Genomic DNA, 18,494 nt, shown 5'->3' with positions numbered 1-18,494 from the left:
AGAGTTTTCACAACCGGTTTTCTTCTCATTCTTCTTAGCATCATGTACATATTCTCGTTCCTCTTCTACATATGTTTTCTCTTTATCACTCTTGTATGTCTTGTTTCCTCTGTTCTTAGCTTCCCCTGTTCTTCCTGGTATCGATGATAGCATTAGTTGAGAAGCCTCTTTTTCCTCGCTTTTGTTCTTCTGGCTTTTCTTAACAAAACTCACAGATACACTAAGAAGTCATTTTATCGAACCGGTCGTATGCATTCGACGGAGAAGCAAAACTTAAGTGCTGTGATTTCAGATTAGAGATCAGGTTCAAAAAAAGGAGTCCAAGTACGAAGTCGTCAATATGAATACGAATTTGAACCGATTCTATCCTAATCTAGAACATGCCATTTCGGTAACTTTTATTCGTCAAAAACAGAGTATAGTAGGGAAGAGAGATTACCTTGTCGATGAGGAATTCTTGGTCGCGATTAATGGTCGATTTTGGCCGAGTGATTTCCCGCGGTGCCTTCTATTCTAGTTCTCCTTCAGTACTTGCGTTAGTCGATGGACGGCAATGGTAAACGATGGCGATTGCTGGCGGATGAGGACGACAGAACTAAAGAAATTCCAAAGAAGCACGCTGAGGGACTGACGATCGACGACGGCTGAGTAGGCGAGTACCGTCCGACGGCTGGAGAAGGTAGGCGACGTCCAACGGAGGTGGGGGGAGGAATCCGGAAGCTTCTCGAACGAAGAGCTTCTCTTCCAGAGCAATTTTTCTTCTGTTCTTTTTTCTTAATAATTTGTCGATTTGCTTAGTATTTGTTTACCTATTTATTCGTATATATAGCTTAGAAAAATGTTTCAATTCTGTTCTATGTCTTGGTTCACCATACAAGATGCAATTAAAATAGATTGAAAACCATTAAAAATTTCAAATTAACACTTTATAACATATTTTTCCCATACTATATTTTCATCTCTCGAACTGATTTCTCATAACATATTTACCCCAAATCGGTAGCTTGACCCAAATATAACATCCTTTAGCAGTTTTGGATCTAATGTTGGGGTAAATTTCAGTCAAGTTAGCAATTCTGGGATTTTTTGAGAGACAAAAATTAGCTTCAAAAAATGTGTTGTGGATTTTTATGAGATGAAAATTAATTTGAATAAATGTGTTAAGTGGATAGACGTTAAAAATAGTCCAATTCCTTGGTTTTGCATATATCTATGCCCGCGCAAGTTCTCAAGTGAATTATTAATTTTGGAATTTAAGCACATGAAATAATTATCAAAAGAATGAAACCTTTCAAAATGCATGCTTTCTAAACCACAAGGACATCTTATCTCGATCTAACTTAAATACTTTACCAGTGCTTATTAGTTTCTATTTCATAGAGGATTGGTGGGGAAAAATGACAGTAAAAATATCATAACTTTCGGTGCTTAATTTAGGGCTAAAACTTTTGAGTGATTATTTGAGTGTCATATCAATACAAAAACAATTGCTTAATTGTGTCCCACAATAAATTCCAACCATTCATCTTAGATGGATTGTTTAATAGAACTTTTATTCGTACCTGGCCTTGTAGTAAAATCGTATCGTGGACAAGTTTTGAACGTTTCCCAACTTTGTTCTTCTTAGAGCAAGATTTGACAGGAAATTTCGATAAGAAGATTTTGCCCTAATTTGAGGAATGAGGGCTAGGGATTTTCAAGAGCACATTGAATTTTGCCCCAATTCCTTTATTTGGGGCAAACAATCTCTACATGAACGTCGTTTAGAGGTGTAATCGCTTATTTCATTTGGTTGACAAGTCACATTGGAGTTTATATAATATAATATTGTCAATTTGAATTTTCAAGCATTGACAGCTGAAGACACTGGAAACTACGTTCCAAGGTACTATTGCTAAGGTGCTCTAAAACTTTAAACTCATTTGTCATCAAGATTTAAAAAGTTTTCGATGTGGATATCTGCTAGTGATTTGAAGTTCTTCATCTATTCCACAAACAGAGAAAAAGGCCATGTCAGTTAGAATAGTTAACAAAAAGTACTCTTGAGAGTACGTTTTAGATTTCTAATGAATTGAGTGATAAGAATCAAAGAATTTAGGAGAATGACTTACTACTTGGTATTTGAATGACACAAAGGTTTTGAAATTGTTCAGATCAGTAGTTAGTGTCATATAGCTAGTAAAGGAAGCATGGAAACAAACCTCCTTTATTGTCCACTTATCATTAAAAAAAAAAAAAGGGATATGTGCAACACAAGTCCTAAAACTTATAAGGAAAGTGCAATTGAGTCCTAACACTTACAAAAAATACATTCAAGTCCTAAAACTTGTTAAATTTGTTCAATTGAGTCCTAAAGTTGACACCATCAAACTTAGTAACAGAAAACACTGATGTGGCGCTGACATGGCATTTTAAATGCTTTTTTATTATACACGTGGCTTTTAACATTATTTTTATTCTTGTTCAAATTAGATTTAAAAACAGAAAAGGAAAAGCTAAATTTATTTCAAAAAACAAAACTGTGCAAAAAAAAAAAAAAAGGCACCGGTGGTGCTTCCACTGCCGCCCATCGCCGGAGTGGCCGACGACCTAGGTGGGGTGGCTTGCCCTCACCTAGGCGAGGCCTCGCCGGCCCTCACGAGGGCCTGGTGACCATTGCTTGCCTTGGTGAGGCCTCGCCGCCCTCACTGGGTCGGCAATGCTCGCCCAGATCTAGGCGTCCCCAACATTGGATCGGGTGGAGTCGTCGGTGGCGGATAGGCAACGACGGTAGTCCGGTGCAATGATGGCGTTAAGGGGCCAGCGGTATGACATTGAGGAACGGTAGCAACCCAGCACCGCAAAGGGTCATAGCTGGTTTGCTAGGGATGGTGTCGGGGCTATGGCGGCACGACTTGATAGCAGTCCGGTGCAGCGACGGCGACGGAACCCCTGCCCTTTGGAACCCACTCACTCAGATCTAGACAGCATTGGGGCACGACGTTAGAAGTGCGACGGAGTTGAATCGAAATGCCCAGATTTAGGCGAGCATCACCAACCCCAGGCGAGAGCCAATGAGGCCTCCTGTAGGGAGGGCAAGGGCCGGCCCCCCGTGAGGGCCGGCATGCCCAGATCTGGGCGTCCTCGCCAGACCTGGCGAGGGTGGTCGAGCCTCGCCAGGGCCGGCAAGGCCTTGCCCGACCTCGCCTGTGGGCCGACGACCGTCACCGCCCCCTCCAAAATGATCGTTGCTTTGGCCCCTCCGGCAATGGGCAACAGGTTGTGGCGGAAATGCCCGCGGATGCCAATTTTTTTTTTTTTAAACAGTAAAAAATAAAATTTTGTTTTTAAATCTAATTTTTAAAAAATTTGAATAAAAATAATTTAAAAAAGCCAGGTGAAAAATAGAAATTCATTTAAAATATGACGTTAGTGCCACGTCAGCATTTTCTATTAGTAAATCTAATGGTGTTAAATTTCGGATTCAATTGAACCAATTTGACAATTTTTAGGACTTGATTGCACTTTTTGTAAGTTTTAAGACTCAATTGCACTTTCATTGTAAATTTTAGGACTTGTGTTGCACATATCCCTAAAAAGATTACACAAATGGAAAGCATACATAGCTTTATTCTTTTCTTTCATCCTCGTTTACTTTTCTTTTTAAATGTATTTACTTGGACTGAAGTGTCATTATTTGAAAAAGAAGAGAATGGGTTTTCTTTTCTGTGGGACCATTAATTTTTCACTTTCCGTAAAAAATTCTAAATGTGACATGACATGATGCTTTCTTATCACAACCCCCTTTCTCTTTATCATCCACACTTCCTTTCATCAAGTGAAATTAAATTTCAATTCAAGCGAATGAGTATAAAGTATGTTACTTTATTCCTTTGCCAATAACAGCAAAAAGGACCACAATATTAAGAAGGTAGGTCAGTAGATCTATCAATTTTATTAGGTACGGCTGTAGCAAGAAAGAACTTAGCAAGCTATGCAATTGGTTTAATTTGGGACATTATGTTGTTTCATGTCTGCAATGTAGGAAAATATTTGACATGAATCATTAAAATTTCCGACTAGTAAAGATGGAAACATGAGATAAATACCGAGTTCCATCCAAAGTTCTCCAGAATATCTAGCAAGCTGGTTGGAGATGGGGAGTTACCGCAGCAAAGTACTGCCCTTTGAAATACAGGGATGTAAGGTAAACATCAGAAGGCTTGTGATCGACAGTTTATTGCACCATCCTTAAAACCTGAAATTCCCCTATGAGGAAGTTAATCTTTTACACCATGGAAATCATTCCAATCAATAATTTCTCTTTAAACTTTGGTCAAGATGTTGTTCCTCTTCTCTCTATATACTCTTCCCTCCATATCATGCATGAAAAACGATGAGAGATTGAAGTAGCTTAGATGAGTTTATGCCAACGTAGTCAAGATTCTTAGTCTAGGCCCATAGCATTACCAGCACCGGTACAATGTTATAGAAAGAGATTGCTGTTAAAAGGCCCACTACTACAATCAAGTATTACTTCTAGGATCAATCTAGTAGTTGCAGAAATGTACACCATGGTGGCATGGCTTAACAAAGTGTCATTCTACAATGAGGACTCACATTTTCTTTGTAGACTCAAAGTTCTATGCTTCAACATCTTTAAAGAAACAACAAACAAGAAAGAGAGCTTCTGTGCATTATCTGAAAAAGTTGGTCGGTAGTACAATAAAAAAATATGACAAGACCTGTGAAAGGAAAAAGATGAATAAAATCTACCAACTCTTTGTAATGAATCTGTTCATGTTTTTGCCTCAATAACAAAAAACTGTGTAATTCACTCTATGTAGAACTTTTTTCTCAGCAGAGATCCTCCATCACAAAATTTAACAATGCCTCGACCAATCATGGTGTTCAGTGAGATAGGCAGGTAAGTTGCAATGATGGTAGATAGATAACTCTAACCATGAACATGAGAAACTAGGGGTGCGCATGAGAACATTTCTTGGCTGGGGAACAATTTTTTTTCAGAAATAGTTCTTTTCTATTTCTATTCTTGGGAACAATTTCTCTGTAAAAAAACCCGTTTGGTAACTTTACTCTAGAAATAGAAAAAGAATAGAAATGCGTGCGGCGGCGGCGTCCGGCGGCGATCGGCGGCGGCGGCCTCGGCGGCGGTCGGTCGGCCTCCGAACCAGGGCGCGGCAAAGAACGGTCGGCCGGCGGCGGTGGGGACGACGGTCGGCCTCCAGCCGGCGGCGACGATCGGTGGCGACGGCGGCGGTGGTCGGTCGGCCTTCGGCGACCGGCGGTGGACGGTCGTCGGTCTACGGGCGACGGCGGCGGTGGCGGTGGCGCGATCGGTCGGCCTCCGGCCGGCGTCCGGCGGTCGACGACGGCCGGCGGGCGTGGCGGCGGCGATTGACGGCGGTAGTCGGCGGCGGCGGTCAACCGGCGGCAACGTCGCGGTAGCGGCGTCGTCGGGCGGTACGGCCTCCGGCGACCGGCGGCGGCGGGCGGTCGGCCGGCCTCCCGGCGTGGCGACCGGTGGCGACGGCAATGGTGGTCGGTTGGCCTCGGCGACCGACGGCGGCGACCGGCGGCGACGGTCGACGGCGGCCGCCGGCTGCGCGGCGGGGCGGCGGCGGCGGCGGTCAACAGCGGTCAATGGCCGTTAGCAAGAGAAGAATAAAAGAAAAAAAAAATTCACTTATTTCTTAAACTTGTTCCCAGGAACAAGAAGCAACTTTTTTACTTCTCATTTCTATTCCAAAACCATTCCGGGCTAACTTTTTGTTCCCCGGAACAAAAACTAAGTTGCCATTATCAAACAAAGTTTCTATTCTTTTTTTGTTCGGGAAGAGAATAATAGAAATTCTTGGGCTGGGGAAGGTTACCATGCAGACCCTAGGTAACCGGCAACAAGACAAAGACAGCAATAAGAATACATAGATTACAACATTATCTTTTATCCATTCGCCACTTATAGAGCTAACTGTGTTGTCAATACACTCAATTAATACAGTATGTTGGTTATGTTACCGAAGAATTACTGGAGTACAACATAGAAGGGCACAAGATAATTATGAAGAGCTGACCATTGCAACATCTAAAGCCCATGTTTTTAGGTAAGTGATGGCCACTCTAACTTTCATTTTTTAAGCTTTCAAAAGCATTTTTTTTTAGCCCCAACCAACAATGCAAAACACCTTTAGCCTTGCCCTCTCTCTCTCTCTCTTTTTAATTTTTTTTTTTTTTAGCTTTTGTCACGTCTCTCTTCCACATAGTAAATATGATAGACAGGCATTGAACTATTATAAACTTTTTTAGATTTCTATCCGTTATGGTATATTATGCAAACATTATAATAGAAAAAAAAAAACGTTTATGCGATCCAAGTTTTGCCAATGGATCATAGAAGCAGAGTTGATCCTCAAATTGGGCATCAACTAATTTTTACCTATGTTCGTGCACCGTAAAAGTTTACATATGTAAATCTTCCATCATGTAGCATGGTGAGAATGCATATGACTCACGAAGAACAATGACCATGAAGACTGAAAAGAACAAAGGGCTTGTCGGTCAAAAATAGTAAAAAAAGAAAAAGACTACAGCTACAAGTGGGCCCACGAATGCCATTACTTTAATAAATAAGTTCAATCAGATTCGATTCTTCTAGAAGAATTTTTTTGAATTATGTATGTATGATGGTCCTGATTTTAATGAAAAGTGGAAAGTAGTCCTGTTAACTCGATTTCATGCTTATATAATTTATTTATCATTATTACTTTTCGTTTGTACTTGTCCTCCTTCCTTCAAACAAGAGTTGCCCCACTTGTCATTGTGTGTGTAAAATAGGAAGTCCAAAACGTATACTAATTAGACTTTTTGGAAACTATTTTCTAAACCTGATAAACTTATTTTGATTTAATAGGAACAATTGAAGAACCACCATATGCGTATAAATATCTCATTTCTAGTACTCCTGGGAAGCTCATATTTCCTCTTCAACATCTCCTCATTTGACATCACTCCTCTTAGAAAACTCAAAGAAATTCCTTCTATTTGAACTTATTACTTATATTGATACGTTCACTTGCCACTACTACGTGTCCCAAGAATGAAAGAGAGACTGAGTATGCATCCTAAAGTATATAAAGCAGCAAAGTCAAGAGACTATCGTTCCCTGATGACAACAATTTCGGAAAATGGAGAGGATCTTTTCCACCAAACAACGCCAAAGGGGAATAACATTCTTCACGTTGCGGCTCAAGGCAAGCAGGTAGATTTCATTCGAGATATTCTACGACATCAATCAGGATCGTCCCTTCTATGGCAAGGTAACTACAAAGGACACTCCTTTACATGTTGCTGCTAAAGTGGGAAATGACCATGCAGTTCGAGTCTTCACAGATTTGGCAAAATCACTAGATCAACTTGATGCATGCAAAGAGCTACTTAGGAGACCAAATAATAACAAGGATACCTCACTACACTATGCACTAAGAGGAGGTCACGAGTCGGTTGTGAAGTTGCTGATTGAAGAAGATCCTCAACTATGTGATATTGGTAATGCTGTTGGTGAGCACCCACTTTATCTCGCAGCACATCAAAGACTTTCGGATATTATTGAGCCAATTTTACATGCTTCCTCGTCGCCATGCTTTCATAGAGGCCCTAAGGGATTGACAGCTCTGCATGCCGCAGTGCACTACTCACTATCAAGTAAGTATCACAAGATCATAAACCTAGTGAATCATAAATTTCAACCGATGTTCTCTCTCTAATGCAAGGCTTCTCCTTAGTGAGATTGCTGGAGGTACTAGTGATGGCCCTCATCTACAGGAGTATCCTATAAATATAATAATAAAAAAAATTTACTGATGGGCCACACTTTTTTCCATTCTTTTGGTTTATACACTCCTTATCACAATATTTTGACCACGCATTAATCTCTTATTTATTTATTTTATATATGGTTAAATACGGTTCCCTTTTCTTCTTTCTTTCTTTTCTTTCCTCGAGGATTCCACTTTCCTTTTTCATATCTTTCCACGCCTTTAGCGTCCCTTTGTACTCCATTTTTCTGGAGGGGCAGAACATTTGACAGCCCAGGAAATAAAAGATTGTGATAATACCCACCAGGAAAGAAAAGGAAGGAAAAAGAGTGGAAAAACCACAGCCATTATTTATTTGTTATTACTTTCATAATGGTGAAAGGTCATGCTTTTCCCACGGACGTGCCTCTTGACCACTTATGCGTGAGAATTATATTTTGAAAATATTCGAGTTGTTATTCCCTTTACATTCTCTTTATTGTTTTGTTCATTGACAATTAAATAAGTTCCAACTCGTTCGTCTTCTCTTAGTTTGCTGTCCAAAAGAAGAAGATTAGAGTTTGCACGCAGTAGTATCATAAGACAGAATTTCCCATGGAACAAACTGCATTTGCCATTTGGGATTACGTGTTCAACCCATTGGGAAAAAAAAAACTCTTTGTTATTAAGACAGAATTTTTCTGCATCTTGTTCCCCAGGCACCATCATCAACCACCATCACCATCATACCCCAACATCTTCCCTTTTCTCTCTCATCCAGTTCGCCTCTTTTTTTTTTCTTTTTTTGGGGGTATTCTTCTTTTCCGTCTTTTTCTTTCTTTTCCTTCATTGTACAATTGATGATAGGGCGCATTGCATTATATTTCCAAAAAAATCAATGGAAAAATTTTTAACGCCCAGGAGAAAATTATGATGACTTGAAAAAACAGGGGTGCAATAACTTTACAATTGGAAAACGTAAAAGGTGCCGTTAATTTAATTTTTTATAAAATTGAGTTGGGCACGATATTCCTGTAAAATGATTGGCATCAGAGTAAAAAACCTTAGTCTTTTATTCTAGTCTTGACAGAGCAGATGCCTTGCTGAATAGAAAAGAAGCTTCTTCTCAATCAAATTTATGAATTTTTGACGAATTCACTAATCAAAATGAAAAATTTTACAAGTTCCTACATTATGCTTTATTGAAGGTTGTTAGGTTCTACATGTGTTACACAAGATCGCTAGAGAAATTTCAGAATAACCATGACATATTCCTCCTATTACAGAGAAAAATGGGAAAGTTAAATAGGATGAAATACAATGTTATATATCTATGACAAAATGCTAAAACAGTCTAAATCATGAAATATTCGTATTGCTTTTGCAAAGGTTGGGAGAAAATCCTAGAGAAAAGACCAGAAGTGATCGAGAGAAGTTGACGACATCGGGTGGACTCCTCTTCATTATGCTGCTTGCTTTGGCAATGTCAAAGCAGTTCGACGGCTTTTGCAACATGATACTTCTGTGGTATACGACTTAGACAAAGAGGGGGAATCAGCTCTTCACATTGCAGCATTCCGTGGCCATGTCAATATCATTAAAGAGCTTCTTACATCTTGTCCCGATGCTTATGACATGATAAACAACAAAGAGCGAACGGCTCTTCATTCAGCTGTCATCGGTGGACGAGCAAAGGTAGTCAAGCACATACTAAGGACGCCAAACCTAGAGGATGTTATTGACCAACAAGACACTAATGGAAACACGGCTTTGCATTTGGCCATGCTTCACAAAGAATACCTTATCATCGTGCCCACACTTGCAAGAGATAAGAGGGTGAATTGTTTTGCCACAAACAAGGATCACAAGACCGCCCTTGACATTTTTGCGTCCACTTTGTAGACAAATTGTAGCAGAGATTGCTCTAGTGAGTGTGACCCACATTTGAAAAAGGGGCACCGTGTGAAGGGATTTCATACTACATATCTAACAATATTTAGTAAGGCCGCTGGGTAGAATTAAACTTTGTGGTTGAGCCACATTATCCCAAAGCTTCATATCCGCCCACTTCACTGAACATTAATGAGCACTCCAACTATTACATTAATTAGACAAAAAATATAACGGATTTTTTTATCCCCTGCAACAATAACCTTTAAATTAGTAAGCTACGGGAATTAATTTTGATGAATTGACTTTTTTTTTCTTGAGTAAGCTACGGGAATTGATTCTGCCGAGACATCAGAATCAATTTCCAGAGCTTACTAATTTAAATGTTATTTGATATAATAGTCAGTATATCTAAATTCGTGGTTTGAAGCTTTTTGGTTCTTTTTTATATATGAGTTGGTACATAATGTTTTCATTTATTATTAACGAAAATGTATAGGGGCATATGTATTTTTTTTTTTCAAAATACAAATAAATCTATGATTTGATGTTTACACAAAAATTATTTAGCGACAAAGAATATGTGAAATTTTTTAGACTATTGAAAAAATTGCTTAAGCCACGTATATAAGTATTGCAAAAGTAACACAAAATTTGTAGCTACATAAGTTGTATTCAAATATTTCGTTGATTCTAGAAAATATTTATTTGTTTGAAAGTAAAAGCCCCGCTAAAAAACAGATTACTTAAAGAAAAGCAAATATTGTATTAATAACCAACAGTTACCTGCATATAATGAAAATAGTATAAAGCAATTGTTGACACCTAAATTTCGTTTTTAAAATTAATTAGGTTTTTTTTTTTTACATTTATTTGCCTTTTTCGGATAGTAAATAATAAATAATAAATAAAAAACCAAAAAATAAAATAACAAAAACAACAAAACAAAACAAAAAAAAAAACAAGAAAAGCAAAAAAGCAAAAAAAAAGCAGCAGCCCCCCTTTTTTTCTTCACGTGGGCTCGTGCGACTTGGCCCCACCCCCCTTTTTCTCCTTCTTCCTTCTTCTTCTTCCTCGCTCCATCTTTCTCCGCCTCTGTAGTTCACGCGCAGAAGATGACGACGCGCACAAAGGACGGCCTACGGCCGAGGAGAGTAGGCCGACGTCGGCCGGAGAAGATAAGATCGCGAAGCGCCATCAATGCCAAGCATGCTTCGCTGGATGAGCTCGGATGGGACGCCGGTTCAGCCGAGGAGAACCGCCCGGCGCGCGAAGGGGACCGGCGGTCGAAGCTCCGTCGACCGGATTCCCTCGCCTATAAAAGGGCACCACCTTCGTCGATGAACGGGAGGAGCGAGCTCCGAGATCTTCCCACTGAGAGACTTCGGGGGAAGAATCGAAGAGCGAGCTTGAGAGGACTCGGGTCGCGAGCTCGGCTGACCTCCCACTGAGAGACTTCGGGGGAGGCCGCCGGCGAGCGAGTCCGAGAAGGTCAGATCCGGCCGGTGGAGGCTCGGATCTGGCCTGAGTGAGAGAGATCCGAGCGGGTGAAGGGGCTGAGCGAGAGAGGAATCGAGGGAGGGAAGGTCGGATTCGAGGAGAAAGGAGGTGCCATCGACGCTGCCCGACGCCATCCTTGCGCCAAGCCGAAAGCTCCCGACCACCCCGACGCCGTCACTGCACAGGATCGCCACTGCTTTCGACACCCCACCGTCGTTGCAGTCCTCCCTGACGCCCTGCCGAGCCGTGCCCCGACGCCGTCCAGATCTGAGTGAGTGAAGAGCGGAGGAAGAAGGGTCGAGACTTGGGCGCAGATCTGGAAATCCGCGTGAGAGTCGCCGTCGCCCGCCGCTGTTGCCTCGCCGAGGCAAGCTGTCGAACGCCTCTGTGCTGTCCACCCCCGATGCCATCGCTGTGACCTACCCCCAGGCCGGCAGACTTGAAACGGTTGACGCCGTCTCGCTGACCAGCAACGCCGCCGTGCCACACTCTCGCCGTCGGCAGGTAATGACAGTTGCCGCCCTCACACCTCATCGCTGCACCAGATCTCGTCCCAAGCTGGGCCACTGCCATCCCCGAAAACCCCGTAGTCACCCGTCGTCGTTGCCGCCGTTGTTTTTGAGGACCCATCAGCTGCCCGTCGTTGTCGCCGGAACCCTAGCTGCCATCCGTCGTCGAGTCACCACTCGGTGACATTCCAGCCACCCTTCCCGGCGCCGCGGATCGCCAGATCTCGAGGGTTCCAGAGCCGGGTCGGCGAGGGAAGAAGACGGGTCGTCAAGTGGGTTGGATCCGGGTAGGGTTTCGCGAATTTGGGGCGGCCGGAAGTCGGGTCGTCGGGTCGGGCGGATGACCCGGTTCCTCTAGGGTTTAGTCGCGCGGGCCTAATTTGTGCGGGCCTAAGAGAAGTGGGCCTATTTCGCTTTTGGGCTGCGATTTGCTTATAAAAGAAAAAAAAAAAACTGAGTCGGGCCCGCAACGCGGGCCCGTCCGCCTTTGGGTCGTCGACCCGGGTCGGACCCAACCCGCGGATCCGACTCGGGTCGGCTTTTCATTATTTTATGTAATACTTTAATAAAAAAAGAAAAAATAAAAATAATAATATTATTAAAAAATGTTTTAATTTCCAGAAAATCGAAAAATAATAAAAAAATGATAAAAATATTTTATTTTCCGAAAAATAAAAAAAATAAAAATATTTCATATTTTCCAAAAAAAGCCAAAAATTCAGAAAAAGCTAAAAAGACTTGTATTTTTCCAAAAATACCAAAAATCCCTTTTATGTCCAAAAATGAGAAAATACTCAAAAAATGTTTTTCCTCTCAAAATGCATGGAAAATCTCTCAAAAATCCAAAAAGCCTTAGGGTTTAAACAAGATTAGGTACCGAAAGGGCATTAGTGATTAACTAGTGTAATCAAGTCCCCGATCCTAATTTCTCTTGCTAGCAAGGAGTGAGTATTTCTCCCGATACTTCACTTGGGTTTCTAATCAACCCACCCCAAATCGATTAGTGGCGACTCCAATTTAAAATTGATTTACGTTTAAAAACTCGACCATTAAGTCGTGAATTGGTGGACTTGGGAGAGTCCGGCTTAATAAATTCAGCCAGCCATTAGCCTCCTTAGGCGCTCGTACCCGATTGCGGGCGCCGAAAAAAAAGAGGTCTCGACAGCAATTTTACTGCCCAGCTATTTATGAAGAAGTTCATAGATCTCGATGCTCCAAAACTTGCATTAGGTGGACGGCCACCTGATCTTCCAAGAGCACCTAATAATCTTTGTATCTGCTTAGTTCAAAGGGAAAGTTCTGGGGGGTACTCAAGAAAAAATTAAAAGAGATAATAATACTTGATTTATTCTCCCTTTTTCTTTTATTTCTTATATATGGACTGCTTAATGGACCTTGTGCTGAGATGTCAGCCACTGTATCTCGTATAGTCAACCGTAACTTTAGAGGACCTCCATTCAAAAGTTTATATGCGCCTTCTGACTTTGAAACAACTATTCTGCCATATTAATATAAGAGAAGCAGAACGTCTTATACAATGTTTACCCCAAATCCTTCTGTTTTTTTCTGCCCCTTTTCAAATAAGTTTTGAGATAAAAGAGATAACCTGCACTCTGCCCAATTTGAGAAAAAGGACTTCAAAAAATCCCTAGACAATATCATTCACATACGGCATACCCGAATGTGTAATTGTTTACCCAGGAAACTCTATTTACCTGTTTCATTTACTCACTACATCATCTAAAGGAGATGAATTGATTGATTAATAATGTTTACGGACTCAGCTGGGAATTCTGTTTGTTATAGATGGATTTTGAGTGAATAAAGTGAGGGTCGTGAAGTATTTTGCTGATAAAGACCAAGCGTTAATTAATACTCTCTGTACATTTTCAGGTCAAATGCAGATCTATTGTTTATGGTGCGCTGAGAAGAAAATCCGGATTTCTGGTTATGCAAGAGTGGGTTTCGGAACATGTTAAAAAGAGATTAGACAAGCAATTTGTTGAGGGCCAACCAGTTGGGTCTGAAATCACAGGAAGTAATACTCCCAACCAAGAAAATTTCAATTCGTCACTGAAAAGCGTTATCGAACTTGAACAAGTAGTGGCAGCGTTCATAGTTACAGCGACCTTTGCTGCAACCTTCACGATGCCCGGAGGTTATTATAGTGATGGACCCAACCAAGGAATGGCAACTCTTGCTGGCAGGGCAGCTTTCATAACCTTTGTGATAGCTAACGCTCTGGCATTCAGTTTCTCCACCTTGGCATTGTTCATACAATTTGATACTTCTGCGTTGAGCGATCGTAAAAAGGTGAAATTCACGCAAAGGGCCGCAAGATACATTTACTTTGCGGCGCTTGCGATGGTGCTAGCCTTTGCTTCTGGGACGTATGTGGTGTTGACCAGAACCACTGGGCTCGCGATTGTTCCTTGGGTTGTGTGTGGATGTGTCGGGAGTTATTACATCATCGGTTCGTACGGGGACTTCCGACATCGTTTTTCGATTGTATATCTAAATCCCGATTTATTGCTTCCAGAGGGAGAGCGTGCTTATGGGATACGCTAAGAGAGCTGTTAAGAGTTGGGTTGGCTTTATAGTCCCGTGAGGTTGTGCACGGGAAATTTTCTTTTTGCTTTGTCAGTCGTCAAGTTCGAGCTTTTCTATGTCAGCTGTCCGATTTAAAACCTGTCAACGTCAACCTGTTTGATCGAGCGCCAGCAAAATTTGCCGTGCTCCAGTATCTGGAGCGCACCCGAGGCCACCAAGTGAAGACTTTTCCAGTTAACCAAATGAAAGTCAAGAGGGTTAGCAATTGCTGTGCTATTGTGGTTGAACTGCCAAGTTTGGTATTTGTTTGGTGATTATCTGGAGGTTGCAAGGAAAGTGTTGGATTTTGTGTGTATTTTAATTAAACAAAATGCTCTTCATAGCATTAACGAGTTTTATATATTTATACCGGTTGATTGCCATTACTCCAATTTCCATAATTTCCTTGAACACTCTTCAACCCCCATGGGTCTAACATTTATGCAATTTGGTCCCTAAATGACCAAATCAAAAAGGAATTTCATCATTTTTAAGAAGAAATTGGTCAATTAAGATACAATTAAGTTAATCAAACCTTATGAACATTATCTAGGGGTTTTTCATTGACCTAATTGAATGATTATCGTGAAAAACAATGAGTTGAAATCATGGGTGTTTTGAATTGGGCTTAAAGGGCTAAAATGATAAAATTTACAATTCAATTGACAAAATTGTAAATTAACTAAAATTAAACTCAATTAGTGTCACAATTATCCTATCTAATGAGCTACCTATGTAAGATCACTTGTCATATTCAAATTGACCTTGAATTGAAGCGCTCAAGCTTAGGTCAAAAATGGATCTAAGTCTAATATTAAAATTGGAACTAAATTCATGAAATTAAATCATAGCCATGAATGGGTCAATTTGATTTTTGTCGATTGAAGCTTAATTGCTTGATTTTATAATGTTTGGGAGGATACAATTCTTCAAATTGATAAGGAAATGAGTGAGAAACAATCGTCCGTTCGCAAGTTATGAAACATCAATTTTGATCCCCCAATTAGGGCTCAAAATGACAATTAGCATTTTGACTCAATAAATCACAAAATTAAATGCACAGGCAAATTTCAAATAGTCCATAAATCATATGTCAAAGAAGTAACTACGCCTAATTATGACTAGAATAAAAGTAATTTTATTTTTAGTCAATTTTGAATCTAAAATTGAAAAATTCAGAAATCAAAGTTCTTAATAGAATTTTTGTGAAATTTTGGCACAAAAGTCAATTTAGCATTAAAACAAATGAATTTGGGCATTTTTTTATTTTTTATTTTATTTTTTTGGGTCAAAGGTTTGATAAAAAAATCAATCATTTAGTTTATTTTTCCTAAAATGTCGACTTTTTGGTTAAATCTTTGAATTTTCAAGAAATTATTTGACAAAAGTTAAATTAAAGTTAAATTGAATCTTTTTGAGTAAAAATTTAATTTTTACTCGGGATTGTTCGAAAGTCAACCGTTTGATTTTTCGGATTTTTCTTGAAAATGAGTTAGAAATTACTTAAAAACAATAATGCAAAACAAAGAAATGAGAAACGATACTTTTTGGTCAGATATGGGATTCCGTCGCGATCAGAAACCCAAATCTCGATTTTTTTTACCTTTTAATGACGCGTTGACTAAAAATTAGGTTTCAACAAGAGGATACCATAAAGAGAAAAAAAGAAGAAAAAGAAGAAAAATTGAGAATAAATCAGGACTAGGATAGCATACTTGTAACTATAATGTTTACTTTAGGGAACTCTATTTATCTAAAAGAGATGATATGAATGAATTCTCCATGACATTTTAATAATTGTCAGGAGTCTTATTTGTTATATATGGATTTTGAGTGTGTAAATTGAGGTTCTTGAATTATTTCGTTGGAAATCTTTCACACTTTAATTGATATATTCTGTACATTTTTTAGATCGGCTACTATGCTACGAAAGTTTCTTACCTGTAGAAAGGATCTCATGGACTCCCGGGCTTTCAAGGCTGGTTTGTTGAACATGGCAAGAAGAGATTAGACAATCAATTTGCTCAGGGTCAACCCTCCATATTGATAACTACAGGAAGTAATATTGCCAATAGAGATGATTTCACTTTGTCAAAAAGAGGCATTATGGATGCTCAACTACTAGTGGCGGGGCTGATAGCCACCGTAAGCTTCGCTGTGGCCTTCACGGTTCTGGGAGGTTATAATGACGATGGAATGGCAGTTCATGCTGGCAGGCCATTTTTTTAAAACCTTTGTGATGTCTAACAGTTTTGCGTTCCTTTTCTCCGTCATGGCAATTTTCTTACATTATGCAAGTTTAACGTTCCGCTATGGTCAAGAGCCGAAATATGTCCCACTGTGGAAGGTCGCATTCAAATTGCGATGCTCGGGCTGTTCGTAGCCTTTTATGTGGGGCTGAATCTAGCACGGAAGAGGCTCCTCGAGAGTATCGAGGAAGGAGTCCGTGTTTATGTTGCGTATGGATTTCTCTTTGCTGTGTGCTTCTCATATAAATTATCTGACCCCGAGGCTCATTCGTGGCTGCTACGTAGGTCTGCCTTTGGATATATGCGAAAGTTCTTGCTTGATTGCGGGATACACCGTATCTTTTGATTTCCCTAACCCCGAGGCTCCATTCTGGTCGCCAGAGAATCTAATTAGTTGAGCCTTCTATAGTCCGGTGACCTTGTGCACGGGAAATTTGCCTTTTGGCTTTGTCAAGTTCGAGCACTTTTAAGTCAGCTGTCCAATTTAAAACCGCCGTTATCGACTGTTGGTTTGTACTCCGCTGAAGGTTTTGTCAAAGACTGATGTTTACTAGCATATAGTTGACGTTGCGATTGAATCAGGACTTGCCTTCGACTTCTATGCATCTCTCTTTCGTGTTATAGTTGCGCAAAAACCGCAGGAAGTAACATTTTCTGCACCTATTAAGAGCAAGAGTCATGGGTGATGCTTCCAATTATTTCAAAAGCTTCATAGGCCTTCATAGAAGTAGTGATGTCATCTTTCTCTATAATCTCACAACTTTCAAATCAATCCAGGGAGTAGCACCAGCAAATATTTCGGTACACGATGGCAAAGATGTATCACCATATCAACCTATGAAAATTCAATCCCGCACTCAATCAGTAACAATAATTTTAAGACTTGACTTTATTTTCGTAACAAATTCATTACCTCTAAATCTACCTTTTCCAGAGTGGTCCATCCCTCCTGATACGTCCGAGAAAAGATGGGTTTGATTGTACTATTTAAAAACTTTAAGACTTAATTGCACTTTAATGATAGGTTTTATGACTTGAAAGTTTTAGAATTCAATTGCATTTTCGTATTAAGTTTTAGGATTTTCAATGTACTTTTCTCAATACAAATTTGCTAAAACCAGATTCAGCCCAATCATATCTTAAACCCGTTCCTGAACATTACTGCCCTAAACCCATTGCCATGAAAAATACACACTAAGCCCACATTAAACTTATTTTCCATTGAAACGGGCCCATTTTCTCTTTTTTGTTATTCGCCTCTCTTTTTATGATCGTTGTTCATCCTTGACGCCAAGTCCACCATTCCCAGATCCATTTCTTGTCAAGTTCAAGAGCTGAAACACTAAAATTATCAACAGATATTCACCTGAATTAGTACAATTCAGTGACTACGGCCATCCTCCGTCACCATCAACTCAATCCTCCACAATCGCAACAGTAAAGGAAATGGACAGAACATAAGATTGGAGAAACAAACCGCCACGAATGTTTCAATGGACCGACGCTCCAGCCATTGACTCGAATCCAGTTAATCGCCATCGACCACGGGCCATCACCTCAGAGACAGACATACATGGGAATAGAACAAGAATAGGCGTCAGTCTCGGTCAATGTGTAAAATTCAAATCATGACGAATCAATCAATAATGTGCAAACTAAAGTAGTATATCTTCAGATTTAGCAGAAACTCACTGATACACTTCGGAGTCATGTTATCAAACGCGTTATGTGCATTCAGTGGAGAAGTGAAAGAAAGCGATGACTTCGGGCTAGAGATCAGATTCAAACAAAATCAGTCCATCGGGTTAGAGATCAGGTTCAAACAAAATCAGTCCAAGTACGCAATCGTCAATATGAATACGAATTTGAGCCGATTCTATCCTAATCTAGGACATGCCATTTCGGTTACTTTCATTCATCAAAAAACAGAGTATAGTAGGGAAGAGAGATTACCTTGCCGATGA

General features: G+C 40.3%; 1 protein-coding gene across 1 annotated transcript; it reads left to right on the top strand.

The window, feature by feature from the left end:
• Positions 1-7,184: 7,184 nt before the first annotated feature.
• On the top strand, positions 7,185-9,695 carry LOC104442898 (ankyrin repeat-containing protein NPR4). Its single transcript, XM_039310836.1, has 3 exons — positions 7,185-7,250; positions 7,296-7,701; positions 9,289-9,695. Exons 1-3 carry the CDS (start codon positions 7,185-7,187, stop codon positions 9,693-9,695), a joined length of 879 nt encoding a protein of 292 aa, XP_039166770.1.
• Positions 9,696-18,494: the final 8,799 nt, after the last annotated feature.

The sequence above is a fragment of the Eucalyptus grandis genome, chromosome 4 (assembly GCF_016545825.1).
Source record: "Eucalyptus grandis isolate ANBG69807.140 chromosome 4, ASM1654582v1, whole genome shotgun sequence".
NCBI classification, from domain to species: domain Eukaryota; kingdom Viridiplantae; phylum Streptophyta; class Magnoliopsida; order Myrtales; family Myrtaceae; genus Eucalyptus; species Eucalyptus grandis.
The sequence above is the reverse complement of the archived record's forward strand: the minus strand, read 5'-3'. Positions and strand labels throughout refer to the sequence as shown.

Bases quoted from the DNA above. Each gene is read 5' to 3' on its own strand.
- LOC104442898 (XM_039310836.1), top strand. From the start codon at position 7,185: ATGGAGAGGATCTTTTCCACCAAACAACGCCAAAGGGGAATAACATTC. The intron at 7,251-7,295 runs GCAAGCAGGTAG...GACATCAATCAG, and splicing joins TCTTCACGTTGCGGCTCAAG to GATCGTCCCTTCTATGGCAA. The intron at 7,702-9,288 runs GTAAGTATCACA...ATGTCAAAGCAG, and splicing joins AGTGCACTACTCACTATCAA to TTCGACGGCTTTTGCAACAT.